The sequence below is a fragment of the Siphateles boraxobius genome, unplaced genomic scaffold (assembly GCF_051911475.1).
Source record: "Siphateles boraxobius isolate OS27281-9 unplaced genomic scaffold, OSU_SipBor_1 158, whole genome shotgun sequence".
NCBI classification, from domain to species: Eukaryota; Metazoa; Chordata; class Actinopteri; order Cypriniformes; family Leuciscidae; genus Siphateles; species Siphateles boraxobius.
This window is the reverse complement of record NW_027508764.1, coordinates 640001-663588: the sequence shown is the minus strand read 5'-3', so window position 1 is coordinate 663588 and position 23588 is coordinate 640001. Positions and strand designations below refer to the sequence as shown.

Below are 23588 nucleotides of genomic sequence, written 5' to 3'. Positions count from 1 at the left end.
ATGTGTGGATGGATGGATGGATGTGTGGATTGATGGATGGATGTATGGATGGATGTGTGGATGGATGGATGGATGTGTGGATGAATGGATGGATGTGTGGATGAATGGATGGATGTGTGGATGGATGGATGGATGTGTGGATTGATGTGTGGATGGATGGATGGATGTGTGGATTGATGGATGGATGTATGGATGGATGTGTGGATGGATGGATGGATGTGTGGATGGATGTGTGGATGGATGGATGAATGGATGGATGTGTGGATGGATGGGTGGATGGATGTGTGGATGGATGTGTGGATGGATGAATGGATAGATGTGTGGATAGATGTGTGGATAGATGTGTGGATAGATGTGTGGATGGATGAATGGATGTATGGAGGGATGTGTGGATGGATGTATGGATAGATGTGTGGATGGATGAATGGATGTATGGAGGGATGTGTGGATGGATGTGTGGATGAATGTGTAGATGTGTGGATGGATGAATGGATGTGTGGAAGGATGAATTGATGGATGGATGTGAGGAGGGATGTGTGGATGGATGTGTGGATGAATGTGTAGATGTGTGGATGGATGAATGGATGTGTGGAAGGATGAATTGATGGATGGATGTGTGGATGGATGTGAGGATGGATGTGTGGATGGATGTGAGGATGGATGTGAGGATGGATGTGAGGATGGATGTGTGGATGGATGTGAGGATGGATGTGAGGATGGATGTGAGGATGGATGTGAGGATGTGTGGATGGATAAATGGATGTATGTATGTATGGATGTGTGGATGGATGTGTGGATGGATGTGAGGATGGATGTGTGGATGGATGAATAGATGGATGGATGGATGTGTGGATGGATGTGTGAATGGATGAATGGATGTGTGGATGGATGGACGGATGGATGTGTGGATGGATGTGTGGATGGATGGATGTGTGGATGGATGGCTGGATGGATGTGTGGATGGATGGATGGATGGATGTGTGGACGGATGGGTGGATGGATGTGTGGATGAATGGATGTGTGGATGGATGGATGGATGTGTGGATGGATGGATGGATGGATGGATGGATGGGTGGATGGATGGATGGATGGGTGGATGAATGGATGGATGTGTGGATGGACGAATGGATGTGTGGAAGGATGAATTGATGGATGGATGTGTGGATGGCTGAGTGGATGTGTGGATGGATGTGAGGATGGATGTGTGGATGTGTGGACGGATAAATGGATGTATGTATGTATGGATGTGTGGATGGATGTGTGGATGGATGTGAGGATGGATGTGTGGATGGATGAATAGATGGATGGATGGATGTGTGGATGGATGTGTGAATGGATGAATGGATGTATGGAGGGATGTGTGGATGGATGTGTGGATGGATGAATGGATGGATGGATGTGTGGATGGATGTGTGGATGGATGGATGGATGGATGGATGTGTGGAAGGATGAATTGATGGATGGATGTGTGGATGGCTGAGTGGATGTGTGGATGGATGTGAGGATGGATGTGTGGATGTGTGGACGGATAAATGGATGTATGTATGTATGGATGTGTGGATGGATGTGTGGATGGATGTGAGGATGGATGTGTGGATGGATGAATAGATGGATGGATGGATGTGTGGATGGATGTGTGAATGGATGAATGGATGTATGGAGGGATGTGTGGATGGATGTGTGGATGGATGAATGGATGGATGGATGTGTGGATGGATGTGTGGATGGATGGATGGATGGATGTGCGGATGGATGTGTGGATGGATGGATGGCTGTGTGGTTGGATGTGTGGATGGATGAATGGATGTGTGGAAGGATAAATGGATGGATGGATGTGTGGATATCTGAGTGGATGTGTGGATGGATGTGAGGATGGATGTGTGGATGTGTGGATGGATAAATGGATGTATGTATGTATGGATGTGTGGATGGATGTGTGGATGGATGTGAGGATGGATGTGTGGATGGATGAATAGATAGATGGATGGATGTGTGGATGGATGTGTGAATGGATGAATGGATGTATGGAGGGATGTGTGGGTGGATGTGTGGATGCATGAATGGATGTATGGAGGGATGTGTGGATGGATGTGTGGATGTGTGGATGGATGTGTGGATGTGTGGATGGATGTATGGAGGGATGTGTGGAGGGATGTGTGGATGTGTGGATGGATGTGTGGATGTATGGAGGGATGTGTGGATGGATGTGTGGATGGATGAATGGATGGATGTATGGATGGATGGATGAGTGTGTGTCTCACCGGTGTCCACTCTCCGTCCCTCCACTGTCCACAGGGACTGAAACACACAGTAGAGTCTGCGGGTCGAGGCAGGAGAGAGCAGGATGAGTCTTCAGCAACTCCAGCCTGAGCATCTCTACAGCTGACGTAACGCTCACGCCGGCCTTCACCACACGACACCGAGCACTGAACACAAGCACACACACAGATGTAACATATTTGATACATCCGGCTTTTATGTCTTAAATAGTCTGATAAGTAAGGGATAACGTACACAAACACACACACACAAACACACAGATGTGTACAGATGTAACATATTTGATACATCAGGCTTTTATGTCTTAAATAGTCTAATAAGTAAGGGATAACGCACATCCAGCCGGTTGTTATCTCAGAATAAACCCAACAGGGTGATCAGGACTTCATCAGTGTGTGTGTGTGTGTGTGTGTGTGTGTGTGTGTGTGTGTGTGTGTGTGTGTGTGTGTGTGTGTGTGTGTGTGTGTGTGTGTGTGTGTGTGTGTGTTTGTGAGAGAGATTGTGTGTGAGAGAATGTGTGTGTTTGTGTGTGTGTGTTACTCACGGTCGTCCATGACCCGTATCTCCACTGTGTGTGTTGTTGACCAGGTTCTGCTGGCCTTGGTGTGTTAAACACTGATGCTGAGCGAGGACAAACCGACAACTCACAGTCCTAAACACACACACACACACACACACACACACACACACACACACACACACACACACACACACACACACACACACACACACACACACACACACACACACACACACACACACACACACACACACACACACGTATGTCAGATTCATATGTAATAGATTATGTTGTTCATAATGCGTAAATTACTGGTCAAAAGTTTGGAAAAAATACCAAGGCTGCATTTATTTGATCAAAACTACAGTGAAAACTTGTTTCTTCTCGGACACACATCTTGTTTCTTAACAAATCATAATTATTACCATATTTTCCCCCAGTGTGGATGCTGTGTTTGATCACCTGACTGTCTCGAGGTCTGGCGGCCGCGTTACACTCTCTGTCGTCCAGCGTCTCACCGTACGCTCCCGACACACACCTCACTGCACGCATCTGATAGCCCTGACCACAGCTCACCGTACACTGCAAAACACCACATCACAGCACCGAAAGCTGAATTTCTGTTTCTGTTTTGAAGTCCATAAAAGTGCATCTATCCATCATAAAAGTGCATCTATCCATCATAAAAGTGCATCTATCCATCATAAAAGTGCATCTGTCCATCATAAAAGAGCATCTGTCCATCATAAAAGTTCACCTATCCATCATAAAAGTGCATCTATCCATCACAAAAGTGCATCTATCCATCATAAAAGAGCATTTGTCCATCATAAAAGTGCATCTGTCCATCACAAAAGTGCATCTATCCATCATAAAAGTGCATCTATCCATCATAAAAGAGCAACTGTCCATCATAAAAGTGCATCTGTCCATCATAAAAGTGCGTCTGTCCATCATAAAAGTGCATCTATCATCATAAAAGTGCATCTATCCATCATAAAAGTGCATCTATCCATCATAAAAGTGCATCTGTCCATCATAAAAGTGCATCTATCCGTCATAAAAGTTCACCTATCCATCATAAAAGTGCATCTATCCCTCACAAAAGTGCATCTATCCATCATAAAAGAGCATTTGTCCATCATAAAAGTGCATCTGTCCATCACAAAAGTGCATCTATCCATCATAAAAGAGCATCTGTCCATCATAAAAGTGCATCTGTCCATCATAAAAGTGCATCTGTCCATCATAAAAGTGCATCTGTCCATCACAAAAGTGCATCTGTCCATCATAAAAGTGAATCTGTCCATCATAAAATTGCATCTGTCCATCATAAAAGTGCATCTGTCCATCATAAAAGTGCGTCTGTCCATCATAAAAGTGCATCTATCATCATAAAAGTGCATCTATCCATCATAAAAGTGCATCTATCCATCATAAAAGTGCATCTGTCCATCATAAAAGTGCATCTATCCATCATAAAAGAGCATCTGTCCATCATAAAAGTGCATCTGTCCATCATAAAAGTGCATCTGTCCATCATAAAAGTGCATCTGTCCATCATAAAAGTGCATCTGTCCATCATAAAAGTGAATCTGTCCATCATAAAATTGCATCTGTCCATCATAAAAGTGCATCTGTCCATCATAAAAGTGCGTCTGTCCATCATAAAAGTGCATCTATCATCATAAAAGTGCATCTATCCATCATAAAAGTGCATCTATCCATCATAAAAGTGCATCTGTCCATCATAAAAGTGCATCTATCCATCATAAAAGAGCATCTGTCCATCATAAAAGTGCATCTGTCCATCATAAAAGTGCATCTGTCCATCATAAAAGTGCATCTGTCCATCATAAAAGTGAATCTGTCCATCATAAAAGTGCATCTGTCCATCATAAAAGTGCAGCTATAGATGCACTTTTATGATGGAAAGATTCACTTTTATGGACTTCAAAACAGAAACAGTCATTCACAGCCATTATAAAGCTTGGAAGAGCCAGGACATTTTTTTATATGACTCCAATTGTATTCGTCTGAAAGAAGAAAGTCATATACACCTAGGATGACTCGAGGGCGAGTAAATCATGGGCTAATTTTGATTATGAAGTGAACTAATCTTTGATCAAACACAGTCAGAGCGAGCTGGTGTTTCTCACCGGACTCCAGCCTCCGGTCTGCCAGGATGCACATTCGGGACGCTCACAGACGCCCAGCGCCGAGGGTTTGGTGTTCGGGTCACAGCGCTGCTCACTCATCTGCTCGTCTCCCAGAATGCACTGCACCTGCCGGTGTCGCACGCCCTTCCCACACGTCGCCAGACACTGACGGGATAGACACACAGAGTTACTGTAGTACTGTAAGTAGTGATTCAATTTAATAATTTTAAAATGCTTTTATAGGATTCTTTTGTTCTTGTTCCAGAAGCGTTTCACTCAGAGATATGGCACTATAGAGGAGAAACCTGACCGTATTTTCCAGAACATAACTCACACCGGGTCAAGATTGCATTGACAGAAATGAACACAAATAAGTCAAGTCCTATATTTTTTCTTGTTCCAGAAGCGTTTCACTTGGATATACAGCGTAAAGGAGAGAAAAGACGAGCACATCATCTGTTTGATGCCACCTTTAAAAGTGTGGTATTGTATGGGGCCTTAAGCACATAAATAGGTAATTTTGCGCAAATTCATCTAAAAGCGCAAAATTTGGCACATATGTAGCTCAGGTCATACCGAAATGATTTAGCCGGAGCCAGGCACCCTCGGGGCCAAGATGGCGGCCAAATCCAATATGGCCTCTGCCTGAAAAGCGTTCCGGCTACATTTGAACCACTTGAGTTACAAATACAAACTTGATCTGTTTTTCAGCTTAATTGATCAAGGAAAACTCATAGGAGTGTTTATATTTATGATTAGTAGGATAGGAAGAGTTTTTGGTGTCGGACCTCGCTCCAGGGGCTGGCGCTCCAGTCGGGACAGGGCACGTCACTGCAGGCTTCACTCAGGACTCTCTGATCCTCACACTCGCGCTCCGCCAGCCGCCGGCCCAGATTGTTCATACAGAACGCCTGTCTCGTCCGAACGCCACGTCCACAGCTCCTCGAGCACTGCAAACACAATCACAACACATTACAGAGAATCAGGAGAAACATCACATGCAAATCCTTCTGTTAAAATATGATTGTGTCGAGGTCAAATTGTCCATGCAATTTGCCCAAATTCATGATCACTCTGAAAAACACTAAAGATTCATGTTAAAATGTAGGGGCAAATAACTAAAAGTAAATATAAATAGTACCTCACATTATTTGTACTGATTGTAAGTAGTATTTATTGTTATTTGTACTTGATGTATATATCCTGTTCCCTTTCGAGGGAACTCGCGATGCGTCAACGACGCTTTGGGAACGCTCCCAGCGTGAATGCGTCTGAAGCATCTATGTCAACTAGTCCAATGGAAGGAATGAATGTCACGGGCGGGTGACGTCATGACCAGGAAGTGATAAAAGCGCATCCGGTGCAAACCGGCATTAGCTTCTGTTGCCTCAGCAAGCGATCTGTGTCAAACTGTCTGTTATATTTACTGTTGTCTGTCTGATATATATATTTATGGAAACTAAACAATTGCACAAACTCTGTGTTCTCCCTGCTCGCGCTATTTAACGAGTAGGGACACACACGAGCTTTGTGTGATGTGTTTGGGAGTAGAGCATGCGGTATCAGCCTCCGAGGGGGCTGATTGCCAACATTGTGAGAAGCTTTCGCTTCGCATGCTCCGCTCCCGCCTGTCACTTTTAGAGGAAAGTGGCCGGGCTCGCAATTCTCAGGGTGACAGGTCCCGCGTCTGCCGAGGCAGCGCGGAGAATGCATTCCTGTGGATCGCGAATAGGATCTCTTTACGGGGTTGGAGACGGGTCCGCGGATCTTATCTCCTCCCTTTCCACGAGGGATCCAGTGCTCTCTCGCCGGTCTCGGAAGCCCGCGCTGCGGTCTCTTCCGCCCGGGGAGAGAGAGAAATCAATGCTTCAGTGCTCTACCTCCGAGGAGGTAGATGTGCTGGGCATTGAAAGTGACACAATCATGGGGGAAGTGAATTTGCCATCTCTTTCCCCAGCGTATGAGAAATATATATAGCCTATATATATATATATGATAGTTTATATATTATATATAAAATAAAGTGAATATATATAAAAAATATATATAAAAAATAATAAGCTGGTGGAAGTGTTTACTAAGGCTGTAGATAAATTAAATATTTATGGCCAGCAGAAATAAGGGGGCACTCGTCCTAAAAATAAAATAAATTAAACGAGTTTCTTTCCCTCTATTTTTCCACCTCCATCACGGGGCCTTCCATTTTTCCCGATCTGCACAGCGAGCTGTCTAGATCATGGAAAAAGCCTTACTCCTCTTGTCTTTTAGCCCCCACATTCATGTATATTCAGATATTTGGGGGTTAAGAGGGTATGGCTATGGGGCAATACCCCGGGTAGAACAGACGCTTGCGAGCTATCTGTCTCCCGGTTCAGTATCGTACCTGAAGGCGTCGGCTTCTCTCACTAAACCATTAAATAAAACTATTTTTTAATCTAGTGGGAAAAGCATATATGGCAGTGGGTCTAGCATGGGCCTGCTTGCACACCATAGCAGTGCTACAAGCATATCAGGCTGACCTGCTGCGGTATTTGGACAGAAGTGAGGGAGTTTGGCCCGATGGGGTTTGAGAACTCCGTCGGGCCACAGATTTATCTCTCAGGGATGGCAGCCCTTGTGGTCACTGAGAGACACCTCTGGCTCAATTTGATGGGAATCATAGAGAAAGATACAAGATAATCTCTCCCTCGCTATGTCCAACCCCCTGGGGCTGCTGGGCGTGAGCAGCTCCAGCCGTCTAGTTTCTCATACACAACACAGCAGCCAAAGCCTTCAAAGCAGAAGCCGGATCCGAGGACCGTTCTTCACGCTGAGAAGGCTGCGGCTCAAAAGAAAAGGTCTGGCGCCACCGGCGTCAGACCGGTGAGGGCAGCCCCAACCGGGGTGGAATGGTGTACACCTCATTATACGGTGCCCTTTCCATCTCGGTGCCCTCAGGGGACCGTTCTGCCAACCCCGCCACCCTTGGTGCTTCGGGGCGCAGCGGTCTCCAGCGAGCTTCTGGCGCAGCGTCAACTCGACATTGCGTCGGAATGCGCCCTCTGAGGGGGGTTCGAAAACAGTCAGTTCGGGTGGTTCCTGCCAGTATGCTTCAGGTCCCCGAACTGGCTGTCTTTATTACACCAGAGGCCAGCCTCGAGGGGCTGGTTCCCTTGGTAGATTTTCTGGCAGCGCGGCAGCTACTGCCAAATATATCTCTATGGGTCCTGCAGTTAGTAGTAAGAGGCAGATTTGGTTCTCGTCCTCCAGGCTACAACGGGGTGTTGCTCACGTTAGTGCATTCCGAGCAGGCTCTGGTAATGGAGCAAGAGGTAAAGGCCCTGTTAGCAAAGAAAGCTATAGAGCAGGTGTACTCACCCGACATTGCGTCGGGTCTTTACAGTCGTTATCTCATTGTTCCAAAAAAGGATGGAGAGCTGCGTCACATACTAGATCTTCGTCTGTTGGAGTGTTTGGTGCTGGAACTCAAGTCCAAAATGCTGACACTCAAACAGATCGTGACTCAAATCAGATCCGAGGACTGGTTTGTCACGATAGATCTAAAAGACGCATACTTCCATATCTCCATCCTCCCTCAGCACAGGAGGTTCCTGAGGTTTTCTTTGGGGCAAAGAACACCAGTATCAGGCACTTCCTTTCGGTCTAGCTCTATCACCCCGCACATTCACGAAGCGTGTAGACGCAGCTCTGGCCCCGCCAGGCTGCAGTGCATATGCATTCTGAATTGCATAGATGACTGGCTGATTCTAGCGGAATCAGAACAGTTAGCGGTTCGGCACCGAGGTGTCGTTCTCGCTCCTATGCAGATGTTGGGGTTGAGGCTCAATGCCAAGAAGAGTGTGCTTTCTCCAGTACAGAGAACCACTTTCCTTGGTGTGGTATGGGATTCAGTGACGATGCGGGCCACTCTGTCGCCCGTTCGTGTAGCTGCTATCCTAACAGCCACAAAAGAGCTGAGGCTAGGCCAGTCACGCACTGTAAAACAGTTAGAGAGACTGTTGGGTCTTGTGACAGCAGCGTCCAACGGGATAACTTTTGGCCTGCTGTACATGAGACCTTTACAGTGGTGGCTCAGGACCAGAGGGTTCTCCCCGAGGGGAAACCCACTTCTTATGATCAAGATCACGCGGCGGTGTCTCCGCACCTTGGTTATATGGAGGAAACACTGGTTCTTAACCCAGGGTCCGGTGTTGGGAGCTCTTTGCCATCGAGTTGTGATCTCGACAGATGCTTCCCTCACCGGCTGGGGAGCGGTATTGGAAGGCCGCTCAGCTCAGGGCTTGTGGAGGAGTCATCATCTCTCTTGGCACATGAATTGCCTAGAGATGATGGTCGTCTTCAATGCGTTGAGACATCTCCTCCCAGACCTGAGGGGCCATCATGTGTTGTTCTGGAACAGTGACTGTTAGGCCTCAGGGCAGCAGCGTCCAATGTGATACCCTTTGACCTGCTGTACGTGAGACCTTTACAGAGGTGGCTCAGGACCAGAGGGTTCTCCCTGAGGGGAAACCCACTCCTTACGATCAAGATCACGCGGCAGTATCCCCGCGCCTTGGTTATATGGAGGAAACTCTGGTTCTTGACCCACAGTTGGTGGCCTCTTATTTTGGTCCCTCAAGAAATTACGCTGTCTGAGGGCAGTGTATATTCCGGGGGGGGGGAGAATATTGGAGCAGACACCCTGTCGAGGCAGGGGCTGAGGCCAGGGGACTCCACCCCGAGGCGGTGGAGCAAATATGGGAGTTTTACGGCCAGGCAGAAGTGGATTTGTTCTCGTCTCAGCATACGACGCACTGTCCACTCTGGTTATCCCTCACTCAACCAGTCCCCTCGGGGCTGGATGCTATGGTTACATACGTGGCCGAGGCTACGTCTGTACGCATTTCCCTCCGTTGCTCTGCTCCCAGGAGTTCTGGAGTGAATCCGCCAGGATGGAATAAGCCTATTTAGTAGCACCACCCTGGCCGAGCTGAATTTGGTTTGCGGACCTAATTTTTCTCCTCGACGGACCTCCCTTGGAGGTCCCGATCAGGAGAGACCTTCTGTCTCAGGCAGGGGATGCAATATTGCACCCCCGGCAGGGGATTTGGGAACTGTGGGTTTGGCCTCTGAGGGGGCCCAACTCATAGAGAGTGGTCTCTCAACCGAGGTTGTTTAGACCATTCTAAGCTCCAGAGCTCCCGCTACGAGGAAACTATATTCACTATTTCGAGAGTTTTTCACTTCTTGGTGTTACCAGCGTCAGTGGGATCCGGTTAACTGTTCAGTAAACACAGTATTCGAGTTTCTGCAAGAACGCTTTGTATCAGGTCTATGTCCTTCCACGCTTAAGGTATAATATGTGTGGCGGCCATTGCGGCTTTCCACGCCCTGGTGGGTAGTACATTTTTGGGTCGAGACCCCCTGATCACTCGTTTCCTTCGTGGCACTTTGAGGCTGAGGCATGCAATTTGCACTAAGGTGCTGGCTTGGGACCTTGCAATAGTTCTAGAAGGCCTATCTGGGGCTCCTTTCGAGCCCTTAGATTTGGTCTCAGAGAAGTTCCTTTCTTTTAAGACTATTTTCTGCTAGCTATTTCGTCCCTATAAGAGTCAGACCTTCAGGCCCTTTCGGTCCCCACCTGCCTTGAGTGCACCGGGATGGCCAAGGCAATCTTACCCGAAACATGGATATGTTCCAAAGGTGCCTACCATTATTCCGAGGCCTATTGTGCTGCAGGTTTCTGTCCTCCCCCATTTTTCGGACCAGGAAAAGCTGAACCTCTTGTGCCAGTGCGAGCACTGGACACTTATGTTCATCGGACTTCTCTGTCGAGAAAATCCAACCTATTGAGCATATAGATAGTCGAGACTATTCATCTTGCTTGTGAGTCTTCTGGCCAACCATTTGGTGGTCAGGGCTCATTCCACTAGGAGTATGGCTTCTAAGCGTATTATCTGGAGTTCTCTCCAAGACGTTTGTGATGCGGCGGGCTGGTCCTCACCGCTCACATTCATGAGGTTTTACAGCTTGGACCTGGATGCTGCCCCAGGATCCCAGGTGCTTGGTGCAGTGTGACAACAGGCTGACACTCAGGCATTTGAAAGTCTGGCGTTTTGGGTATTCTCGTTCCCAAAGCGTCGTTGACGCATCGCGAGTTCCCTCGAAAGGGAACGTCTCAGGTTACGACTGTAACCATAGTTCCCTGAGAAAGGGAACGAGACGATGCGTCACCCTGCCATACTTCCTGCATCCCTGTGATCGGCTTGCTTCGGCAATTTTTGAAGCTAATGCCGGTTTGCACCGGATGCTCTTTTATCACTTCCTGGTCATGACGTCACCCGCCCGTGACATTCATTCCTTCCATTGGACTAGTTGACATAGATGCTTCAGACACATTCACGCTGGGAGCGTTCCCAAAGCGTCGTTGACGCATCGTCTCGTTCCCTTTCTCAGGGAACTATGGTTACAGTCGTAACCTGAGACGTTTTCTGCTTTGTTTTCATGACTCTTAGCTGTTTTTCAAAGAGTTGATTGAATTGGATGGAAACCAATGGAGGGTCAATTTGACCCCATCACAAAAGACGTAACAAAATGTGTACAGCCTTTTCAAAACACATCTATGTGTCGAAACTATGCAGGCACATTCATGACACTAATAGAAGAATAGCCACCAAATTTCAAGAAGAAATAAATAGTTCAACGAGTGTTTCGAGCTGTTTAAAAATCAAATAGGGTCAAATTGACCCGAAACACAACAGGTGGATTTAAGGCTATTTTTATATTATTATTGTTGTTAAAGTGCCCTATTATGCTATTTTTTATTTTTTTGGATATGACCTTTCATGTAGTGTGTAATACAGCTGTTTGTGAATGTAAAATTTCAGCAAAGATAAGTGCAGATAAATTGAGTTTTTGTCTCCCAAGAAAGAAGTGATTCTGAACTAAAACGAGTCGTCAGTAATTCAGTTTCACTTCCTGCTGTAAGTTTGTAAATAATTAGCATAATGCCAGCCTCTGGTCTTGATTGGCTGAGCAGCGTCTCTTAACTCCGGCCTCAAACACTGTAGTGTATCTGAGACAGGAAGAGTTTGGTTTGTTTTGTTCATGTCGAGAAGACGCTGTTTTCTGCTGACAAAGCAAATCCACTTTCGTTACTGTTCGTATCACTGTGTATCAAGAGCTGAGATTCAGATATCTAAATGTATGTTTGGTTTCTAACCAATCACAACAGACTGGGCCATCGGACCAATCACAGCAGGGCAGCTCTCAGAAAGGTGGGGCTTAGAGAGACTGAATCCTTTTTTCGAACAGTTTCAGACACTGAAAAAAGAGCTGATGCTGCAGTGCACATTATGAGATGATTTGATCTTGAATGCATTTTGTAGGAGAATCAAAAACAAAATGAGCAACCTTTGAAACAGCATCTGGGCAGTTTAATCAGTCAGAGTATGATCTGTAGTGTGTCACCTGAGACCAGGCGCTGTATTGCCAGCTCTTGAGCAGACAGTCTCCGTGACAGGCCTCTCGAGTCTGTGGTTTGGACAGGTCTGCGCAAGCACGGCTCTCCACACGCTCACTCAGACTCTTGCTCTGACTGTAACGCATACACAACACGTCCAGCGTACGGGAACCCGGACCACACTTACTGGAGCAGTCGCTCCGGCCCGCCACGTGCCACCTGAGGAGCACAGAGAAAACTGCTCAAACGCTGTCCAACAGACATCTGAGTTTGGTTTCTTTGCTTTTCTGTTGTGTTCACCTTTTTAGCCAAGAAACACAAAAGGTTGATTTGCATTATTTGCATGGCACACTCCCAGCTAATTATGTGCTGAGACCTACATTATGTATCAAATCAAAAATGCAAAAAAAAGTCTGCACTGTATCTCCTGTCTGTAATAAAAGATGTTTTAGAGTGCAGACCTTTTTTGCATTTTTGAAATATTAAACATGACATTTTTATGTAGAGTTACTGAAGTAGTATTTTCTTTTAAATCATACTTCAATAATCTTATTTACAACTACGAGAAATCAATTTTTACACTGTGGGAAACAAATGCATGCTTTGGAAATTATGCATGTGTAATTATATTTAATGTAAAAGCTCGATGATGGAGGATATTGTGATGTGATGAAACTCACAGAATATGGATGCATGTTGCCATCACAATTCAAAAGTATAAAATATTTTCATGAGATTATACAATATTTTATGTTGCTGGAAATGAGATGCAATTGTACTGACACTAACTGAAGAAAAATCAAGCTTTATCACTTAGAAACATATTAGTTGTTCCAAACCAAGATCACCTTTGTTGATCAAATCAATATCAAATCAAACATTTAAAATTAAATTGAAACATAAAAACATTTCAGTGTTTACAGAATATGTGCTTTCAGTTTTTCTTTTGGTTCAACACTAAAATAAGACACAAGAGCTGTTGTGTGGAGGTACCTGAGTTCACAGTCACTATTGCAGTTCTCTGTCGCTCCTCTGGGTCGAGGGAGATACTCACATCTCTGATCCGAAACCACCAGGTGATCGCTCTTACGAACACACACCGCCTTCCGTCGCCGCTCACCTGTAGAGGAACACACACACATAAAGCGTAAGGGACTTCCCTTTAAACTACAGAGAAAGACATGGGAAACACTAGAGAGAAAGGGGAAAGAGATGAGAAACACCAGAGAGAGATGAGAAAGAGATGAGAAACACCAAAGAGTGATGAGAAAGAGATGAAAAACACCAGAGAGAGATGAGAAAGAGACGAGAAACACCAAAGAGTGATGAGAAAGAGATGAAAAACACCATAGAGTGATGAGAAAGAGATGAGAAACACCAAAGACTAATGAGAAAGAGATGAGAAACACCAGAGAGAGATGAGAAAGAGATGAGAAACACCAGAGAGAGATGAGAAAGAGATGAGAAACACCAGAGAGAATTGAGAAAAACATGAGAAACACCAGAGAGAGAGATGAGAAAGAGATGAGAAACACCTGAGAGAGATGAGAAAGAGTTGAGAAACACCTGAGAGAGATATTAGAAACACCTGAGAGAGATGAGAAAGACATGAGAAACACCAAAGAGTGATGAGAAAGAGATGAGAAACACACAAGAGAGACGAGAAAGACATGAGAAACACCTGAGAGAGATGAGAAAGACATGAGAAACACCAAAGAGTGATGAGAAAGAGATGAGAAACACCAGAGATAGATGAGTAAGAGATGAGAAACACCAGAGAGAGATGAGAAAGAGATGAGAAAACACCTGAGAGAGATGAGAAAGAGTTCAGAAACACCTGAGAGAGATGAGAAAGACTTGAGAAACACCAAAGAGTGATGAGAAAGACATGAGAAACACCTGAGAGGGATGAGAAAGACATGAGAAACACCTGAGAGAGATGACAAAGACATGAGAAACACTAGAGAGTGTTGATAAAGAGATGAGAAACACAAAAGAGTGATGAGAAAGAGATGAGAAACACCAGAGAGAGATAAGAAAGAGATGAGAGACACCAGAGAGTGATGAGAAAGAGATGAGAAACACCTGAGAGAGATGAGAAAGAGATGAGAAACAGCTGAGAGAGATGAGAAAGAGTTGAGAAACACCTGAGAGAGATGAGAAAGACATGAGAAACACCAAAGAGTGATGAGAAAGAGATGAGAAACACCAGAGAGAGATAAGAAAGAGATGAGAAACACCAGAGATAGATGAGAAAGAGATGAGAAAGAGATACCAGAGAGTAATTAGAAGGTGTTTAAGGAAAGAAAACCAAAAGTAGGTGCAGGCAATAAGACCTAGAAAAGAAAGCAGAACCTTGACACATGCGACTGCACTCCTGCCACGGGCCTGCCGTATCCCAGCCGTACTGCTCCCGCTGCTCCTCGATGGGAATACTGAAGGAATATCTGACGTCAGGATTATAAAGGTTTCCCACGCACAGAACCTGAGACGACAGGAAGATCACAAGACTGTAAATCTAACTTTAAGCCAACTTAAAATATTAATAAAAGCACTATAATAGTATATAACTCTGATCATATTATCTTACACCCTTTTAAATTTTAAGTATTTTACGTATTATTTAAATTTTTACAAAACTCACAAATACTGATTTAATATATATATATATATATATATATATATATATATATATTTTTTTTTTTTTTTGCAGTGTGGTCGTAATCAGACCATAACAAAATACGGTGATGCACAAGATATTTAGATGTTTTCTGTTCTCATCATGTCATACTGGGTGGCCTCACCCTCAATGAAATCTCATTGGTCTAAAACTTTGCTGTGGTTTTGTTTCATTTCGCTGTAAAGGTCCTTGCTCACTGAGTCCGAAATACTTGTTCGAAATTTTCACACTTTTCACGAGTTCCTTTGCCCATATAATCTTTAATCTAATAGGTTAAGCGTATTTGGCTTGCTGTCCGCAATGTAGGGGCTCGAGGAAGCAGCTTCAACTCGAGCTGAGATAACCTCCCCAGTGGGACTACTAATGCTTGGATGAGGAGTATGGTAGCAAGATGCCTAAATTATGTAGGTGGAGTTGAGGAGGTGGAGGAACGCCAGAACAGCTGATGCCAGAGCAAGGTGAGCGGCTGCCTATATGCTCTGGCAGTTCATTGAAAGATTAGATAGGTTCACTACTCCCAAAATTACGTTGTGAACTTCACTAAAAAATATGTGTGTGTCAATCATGTTTGCACACTGCATCCGAAACTTTTCGTCCGTCATAAACAAATTTGGATCGGGTTCGATCGTCTACGTTTTTTGCATCCGTAGCAAGCATTTTGATGGTTGTTTTGACAATTCAGAGCCACTGAATGACCAATACGAAAAGACGCATACGAAAATTTCGGACTCAGTGTGCAAGGACCTTAAGTCTTGATGCCGAACTGTGTCACATTGCACTTTTATAATGGTTGTGTTTGGTGTTGTTCAACTTGCCTGCAGCACAAGCTCTTCCTCAATCCGTTGTGTGCAGTTGATCCGTTCCACTGTAGTGTTGGATCCGCTGTACTCAATCTCTGCTCCCTTAAAGGTGATTTCCCTTTTAAACATGGACACCACAAAGTTCCCGTTCAGGAGAAAGTTGGACTGACTGTCAGACAGAGCTGCAGATCAGAGGACAAGAAGGATCAGAACTGGACAAGGTTTGTTTCCCAAAAGCATCGTTAGCCAAATACGGTCGCAAGTTCCGTCGTTATCATCAGTTCAAGAGTCGGTGTTTCCCGAAACCATCGTTCCAACGAACATTCGCAAACAGCATCGTAAAGTTGTGTGTTTGGAACGACAGATCTCGACCTGTGGTTAGAAGAAGAGTTTCTTGTTTGCATGACATGTGGACACAATAAATCCTGATCTTGAGACAAATAAGCAAGCTGACATTCAGTACAATCTGTGTCTTTTATTTAGAATACATAAAAATGTAATTTACGTCTTTTAGTTTGTCAAGTTTGTCATTTTTGAAGAGTGTGCATGTGTGAACGAGATCTAGTGTGTTTAGAACGAGTCTATGATTGAATCTAGAAATAAAGCAAAATGACTGAGAATAATGAGAAATAGTCCTCAGATACAATGTCTGTAATTTATATCAAAACATCTAGCGTTAATTCGATCTCGAACAGATTAATTAAAAGTAGTTATTACTCCTCCATCTGCGTGACATCATTAACCAACGTGGTTGAATGACAAATTTGCGACAATATGGTTTCGGGAAACAGTCGTGACTAGCTTGTTGTTTTCTTTAACGATGTATCTAACTATGATAAGTTAAGCAGCGAATTACGTCAGTGTACGGTAAACACACCCCTGTTCAGATGTCATTGGTTTTCTGTTTTTCTGAATGTATTCGAGTGTGTGTTCTTCATTGAAGTACCATGCAAATATCATAGCATGTGAATATGGAAATCATTCAGAATGTATAGCATATATCAGAGGACCATGGTATTATCATCTGATACCGTCACTGTAACACTAGTGTAATCTGGTCTGGAAATGTATGTACTGCACTCACCGAGGTAGTTATCATCTTCTGGTGATCCTGAGTAGCTGAACTGCTTTATATCTATGTTGGTCGCACCAGCAGGAATCCGTACCACAACGTTATAACCTAGCATAAGAGAGTGATGAGCACAAGATGAGAAACACCAGATAGCAATGAGAAAGAGATGAGAAACACCAGAGAGTGAAAGTGAGATGAGAAACACCAGAGAGTGATGAGAAAGAGATGAGAAACACCAGAGAGTGATGAGAAAGAGATTACAAACACCAGAGAGAGATGAGAAAGAGATTAAAAACACCAGAGAGAGATGAGAAAGACATGAGAAACACCAGAGGGTGAAGAGAAAGAGATGAGAAACACCAGAGAGTGATGAGAAACACCAGAAAGAAATGAGACAGACATGAGAAACACCAGAGAGAGATGAAAAACACCAGAGAGGGATGAGAACGAGATGAGAAACACCATAGAGTGATGTGAAAGAGATGAGAAACCCCATAGAGAGATGAGAAACACCATGGAGAGATAAGAAACACCAGAGAGTGATGAGAAAGATGTGAGAAACACCAGATAGTGATGAGAAAGAGATGAGAAACACCAGAGAGTGATGAGAAACACCAGAAAGAGATGTGAAAGACATGAGAAACACCAGAGAGAGATGAGAAACACCAGAGAGTAATGAGAAACACCAGAGAGTAATGAGAAAGAGATTAGAAACACCAGAGAGTGAGGAGAACGAGATGAGAAACCCCAGATAGTGATGAGAAAGAGATGAGAAACACCAGAGAGTGATGAGAAAGAGATTAGAAACACCAGAGGGTGATGAGAAAGAGATTAGAAACACCAGAGGGTGAAGAGAAAGAGATGAGAAACACCAGAGAGTGATGAGAAACACCAGAGAGAGATGAGACAGACATGAGAAACACCAGAGAGAGATGAAAAACACCAGAGAGTGATGAGAAAGAGATGAGAAACACAAGAGAGATGAAAAACACCAGAGTGTGATGAGACAGACATGAGAAACACCAGAGAGAGATGAAAAACACCAGAGAGTGATGAGAAAGAGATGACAAACACAAGAGAGAGATGAAAAACACCAGAGAGTGATGAGACAGACATGAGAAACACCAGAGAGAGATGAAAAACACCAGAGAGTGATGAGAAAGAGATGAGAAACACCAGAGAGTGATGAGAAAGAGATGAGAAACACCAGATAGTCATGAGAAAGAGATGAGAAACACCAGATAGTGATGAGAAAGAGATGAGAAACACCAGATAGTGATGGAAAGAGATGAGAAACACCAGAGAGTGATGAGAAACACCAGAGAGAGATGAGAAAGACATGAGAAACACCAGAGAGAGATGAGAAACACCAGAGAGTGATGGAAAGAGATGAGAAACACCAGAGAGTGATGAGAAACACCAGAGAGAGATGAGAAAGACATGATAAACACCAGAGAGAGATGAGAAACACCAGAGAGTGATGAGAAAGAGATGAGAAACAACAGATAGTGATAAGAAAAGAGATGAGAAACATCGTAGAGTGATGAGAAAAATATGTGAAACACCGGAGAGTGATGAGAAACACCAGAGAGAGATGGGAAAGACATGAGAAACACCAGAAAGAGATGAGAAACACCAGAGAGTGATGAGACAGACATGAGAAACACCAGAGAGAGATGAAAAACACCAGAGAGTGATGAGAAAGAGATGAGAAACACAAGAGAGAGATGAAAAACACCAGAGAGTGATGAGACAGACATGAGAAACATCAGAGAGAGATGAAAAACACCAGAGAGTTATGAGAAAGAGATGAGAAACACCAGATAGTTATGAGAAAGAGATGAGAAACACCAGATAGTCATGAGAAAGAGATGAGAAACACCAGATAGTGATGAGAAAGAGATGAGAAACACCAGATAGTGATGGAAAGAGATGAGAAACACCAGAGAGTGATGAGAAACACCAGAGAGAGATGAGAAACACCAGAGAGTGATGGAAAGAGATGAGAAACACCAGACAGTGATGAGAAACACCAGAGAGAGATGAGAAAGACATGATAAACACCAGAGAGAGATGAGAAACACCAGATAGTGATGAGAAAAATATGTGAAACACCAGAGAGTGATGAGAAACACCAGAGAGTGATGGGAAAGACATGAGAAACACCAGAGAGAGATGAGAAACACCAGAGAGTGATGAGAAAGAAATGAGAAACACCAGAGAGTGATGAGAAATACCAGAGAGAGATGAGAAAGACATGAGAAACACCAGAGAGAGATGAGAAACACCAGAGAATGATGAAAAAAGAGATGAGAAACACCAGAGAGTGATGAAAAAGGAGATGAGAAACACCAGAGAGTGAGGAGAAAGAGATGATAAACAGCAGACTGGTAAATCTCACCATATTGTGCGCTGGTGAAGGTTCCTGCGATTGTCTTACATGACGAGTTGTCTCCTCCACAGACACCACACTTATCATTTCTTGCCTTTGAGTTCAAAATGTGGTCACAACCTGCTTGCTAAGATACACACAAACCAACACACCCACATACACACCCACACATTATAAATATCATGGTATATTAATAAAGTAATCATTCAACAAAATGATATCAAAGTACTGCAGTATTAGCATTTTTTAGATGTTGTTTCATACCCGACAGAGGCCTTGTACACAGATGTCATATGTGTCTGGTCCACACGGTGTTCCATCAATGACTCGATCCCTCAGCTGATAGTACGCCATCGTCCCCGTGACACGACAGAAAAGTTTACAGCGATCTTTCATCAGAACTGGGAAACAAGAGAGATAAGTGTGAGGCGTGGAACCACTGAGACATTTCAGTATTACAAAGTTTTCAAAAAATTAAATCAATGCATTTATTCAGCAAGTATGCATTAAAGAGATGAGAAAGAGATGAGAAACATCATAGAGTGGCACCAAAATGAGGCACCAAAATCTGCGTTTTGATACTTGGGTACCGGTTACATATCGAAGCCCGGTTTGGGTACCCAACCTTAGTCCTGACGGCCGTTTGTGTGTGTGTGTTGTGTGTGTTGTGTGTGTGTGTGTGTGTGTGTGTGTGTGTGTGTGTGTGTGTGTGTGTGTGTGTGTGTGTGTGTGTGTGTGTGTGTGTGTGTGTGTGTGTGTGTGTGTGTGTGTGTGTGTGTCTGCCTGAATAAAACCATTAACCATCAACTGTGGCAGTAAACGCTGTCAAATCACGAGCCAATTTGGCGGGTTACTTATATTTACTCGTGAGTCATCATAATATATTGAATACAGCGTATTCAGCAGAATCTGCTCATATCTGGTTTACTTAAACACACGTCACTACGCAAAAAATAATGGCGCTTGTTCATTTGCATCGAAGTCAAGATTAAAAAGCATTTGGTTAACAGAAAAGACATTGTTTTTTTCCAACATCCTAAATTTTTTTATGTTGTTTATACTGTATTGATCTATCCACCTACAACACATTTTATGAATGTATGAAATCCACATTTTATAAACTGTCACGAAGTTAATCTGGTTTATTTCTTTTACTTTTTTTCATATTTTTTTTGTGTGTTTATGTGTGTGTTCTGTCAGGTCAGAGGTCAAACACACTCACTGCCGCTGTACTTCGGCACCCAGCGGACGGTTGGCGGGAGTCCGTTGATGTTGAAGTGTTTCCCATCGAACTGCGCGCACTGCTCTTCCCTGAAGTCCCTCGGGCCCCGGGGACACGGATCCGTGTGACACGAGCGGAACCTCATCCTGCGGCCCACACAGAAACGCCCTCCGTTCCTCGGCCTGAGGACGACATAAAGTGTGTTAGCGTGTGTGTGTGTGTGTGTGTGTGTGTGTGTGTGTGTGTGTATGTGTGTGTGTGTGAGAGAGTGTGTTAGAGAGAGTGTGAACAAAGAAACACCCTCCATTCCTCAGCCTGAGAACCATAGAGCTCTGACAGATCACGTGAGTCAAGGCTCGCATCAGTGACTCTCAGCTGATTCTCTAACTATAAGAATATGACGCCAATCACTGTATTTATATATAAACTCCTTTTGTATTATCAACACAGTTATCGCATTTCTCAGGAGCTGATTACCCTCCTCCATCCCCAGCTCCTCTTGTTTCTCAGGAGCCGATTACCCTCCTCCATCCCCAGCACCTCTTATTTCTCAGGAGCCGATTACCCTCCTCCATCCCCAGCTCCTCTTGTTTCTCAGGAGCTGATTACCCTCCTCCATCCCCAGCTCCTCTTGTTTCTCAGGAGCTGATTACCCTCCTCCATCCCCAGCTCCTCTTGTTTCTCAGGAGCCGATTACCTACCTCCATCCCCAGCTCCTCTTGTTTCTCAGGAGCCGATTACCCTCCTCCATCCCCAGCTCCTCTTGTTTCTCAGGAGCTGATTACCCTCCTCCATCCCCAGCTCCTCTTGTTTCTCAGGAGCTGATTACCCTCCTCCATCCCCAGCTCCTCTTGTTTCTCAGGAGCTGATTACCCTTCTCCATCCCCAGCTCCTCTTGTTTCTCAGGAGCCGATTACCTACCTCCATCCCCAGCTCCTCTTGTTTCTCAGGAGCTGATTACCCTCCTCCATCCCAAGCTCCTCTTGTTTCTCAGGAGCCGATTACCCTCCTCCATCCCCAGTTCCTCTCGTTTCTCAGGAGCTGATTACCCTCCTCCATCCCCAGCTCCTCTCGTTTCTCAGGAGCTGATTACCCTCCTCCCTCCCCAGCTCCTCTCGTTTCTCAGGAGCTGATTACCCTCCTCCATCCCCAGCTCCTCTCGTTTCTCAGGAGCTGATTACCCTCCTCCATCCCCAGCTCCTCTCGTTTCTCAGGAGCTGATTACCCTCCTCCATCCCCAGCTCCTCTCATTTTCAGGAGCTGATTACCCTCCTCCATCCCCAGCTCCTCTTGTTTCTCAGGAGCTGATTACCCTCCTCCATCCCCAGCTCCTCTCGTTTCTCAGGAGCTGATTACCCTCCTCCATCCCCAGCTCCTCTCGTTTCTCAGGAGCTGATTACCCTCCTCCATCCCCAGCTCCTCTCGTTTCTCAGGAGCTGATTACCCTCCTCCATCCCCAGCTCCTCTCGTTTCTCAGGAGCTGATTACCCTCCTCCATCCCCAGCTCCTCTCGTTTCTCAGGAGCTGATTACCCTCCTCCATCCCCAGCTCCTCTCATTTTCAGGAGCTGATTACCCTCCTCCATCCCCAGCTCCTCTTGTTTCTCAGGAGCTGATTACCCTCCTCCATCCCCAGCTCCTCTCGTTTCTCAGGAGCTGATTACCCTCCTCCATCCCCAGCTCCTCTCGTTTCTCAGGAGCTGATTACCCTCCTCCATCCCCAGCTCCTCTCGTTTCTCAGGAGCTGATTACCCTCCTCCATCCCCAGCTCCTCTCGTTTCTCAGGAGCTGATTACCCTCCTCCATCCCCAGCTCCTCTCATTCTCAGGAGCTGATTACCCTCCTCCATCCCCAGCTCCTCTTGTTTCTCAGGAGCTGATTACCCTCCTGCATCCCCAGCTCCTCTCATTCTCAGGAGCTGATTACCCTCCTCCATCCCCAGCTCCTCTCATTCTCAGGAGCTGATTACCCTCCTCCATCCCCAGCTCCTCTCATTCTCAGGAGCTGATTACATTCCTACATCCCCAGCTCCTCTCGTTTCTCAGGAGCTGATAACCCTCCTCCATCCCCACCTCCTCTCTTTTCTCAGGAGCTGATTACCCTCCTCCCTCCCCATCTGCTCTCGTTTCTCAGGAGCTGATTACCCTCCTCCCTCCCCAGCTCCTCTTGTTTCTCAGGAGCTGATTACCCTCTTCCCTCCCCAGTTCCTCTCGTTTCTCAGGAGCTGATTACCCTCCTCCCTCCCCAGTTCCTCTCGTTTCTCAGGAGCTGATTACCCTCCTCCCTCCCCATCTCCTCTCGTTTCTCAGGAGCTGATTACCCTCCTCCCTCCCCAGTTCTTCTCGTTTCTCAGTAGCTGATTACGCTCCTCCATCCCCAGCTCCTCTCGTTTCTCAGGAGCTGATTGCCCTCCTCCATCCCCAGCTCCTCTCGTTTCTCATGAGCTATTTACCCTCCTCCCTCCCCAACTCCTCTCGTCTCGATTATATTTCACTGTAATGTGTGTGTGTGTGTGTGTGCTCACTCAGGTTTATTGCAGTCTCTGGTTGTGCTGCGAGTCCCTCCTCCACAGGTTCTGGAACACACACTGTACGGCCCCCAGGGGCCCCACTCACCATGAACCGGCTTCATGTCCATCTCCTTATTCACACACATGCCGTGCCTGCAGTGCTGCAAACACACACACACACACACACACACACACACAAACAAAATACATGAAATACATCAGAAAATGACACTCTGTGGAACTGAAGCTGCTCTCAAACGCTCCGTCAGATCTACAGTCAGTGAATCTGATTGATGATGAACGAAATGCTGAGTGGGTGTGTGTGTCAATGTTTTTGTATTACGGTGGGGACTTAACCCTGTATGTACACACACTCATGGGGACTCGTGTCACTGTGTACCTAAATTGAGGAAACAAGCTTATAAATCATACAGAATAATTTTTTTTTTAAATATAAAAATGTAGAGAGTTTTGTGTGATGGGTTAGTGTGTGTGTGTGTGTGTGTGTGTGTGT

The 23588-nt window shown here is 45.1% G+C and overlaps 1 protein-coding gene across 2 annotated transcripts in view; it reads right to left on the bottom strand.

The window, feature by feature from the left end:
- The window catches only part of LOC143738880 (A disintegrin and metalloproteinase with thrombospondin motifs 20), a 133143-nt gene that overhangs the window by 54771 nt on the left and 54784 nt on the right, over positions 1-23588 (bottom strand). For both annotated transcript variants that reach the window (XM_077230953.1, XM_077230952.1), the window contains exons 12-25: positions 23090-23235; positions 20567-20748; positions 19609-19745; positions 19354-19471; positions 16965-17060; positions 15896-16062; positions 14756-14885; positions 13394-13520; positions 12409-12619; positions 5748-5909; positions 4960-5124; positions 3263-3382; positions 2825-2932; positions 2262-2426 (exon numbers count right to left, since the gene is read on the bottom strand). In XM_077230953.1, coding sequence (XP_077087068.1) covers positions 2262-2426; positions 2825-2932; positions 3263-3382; positions 4960-5124; positions 5748-5909; positions 12409-12619; positions 13394-13520; positions 14756-14885; positions 15896-16062; positions 16965-17060; positions 19354-19471; positions 19609-19745; positions 20567-20748; positions 23090-23235 — 2034 coding nt within the window. The remainder of the gene's footprint in view (positions 1-2261; positions 2427-2824; positions 2933-3262; positions 3383-4959; positions 5125-5747; positions 5910-12408; positions 12620-13393; positions 13521-14755; positions 14886-15895; positions 16063-16964; positions 17061-19353; positions 19472-19608; positions 19746-20566; positions 20749-23089; positions 23236-23588) is intronic.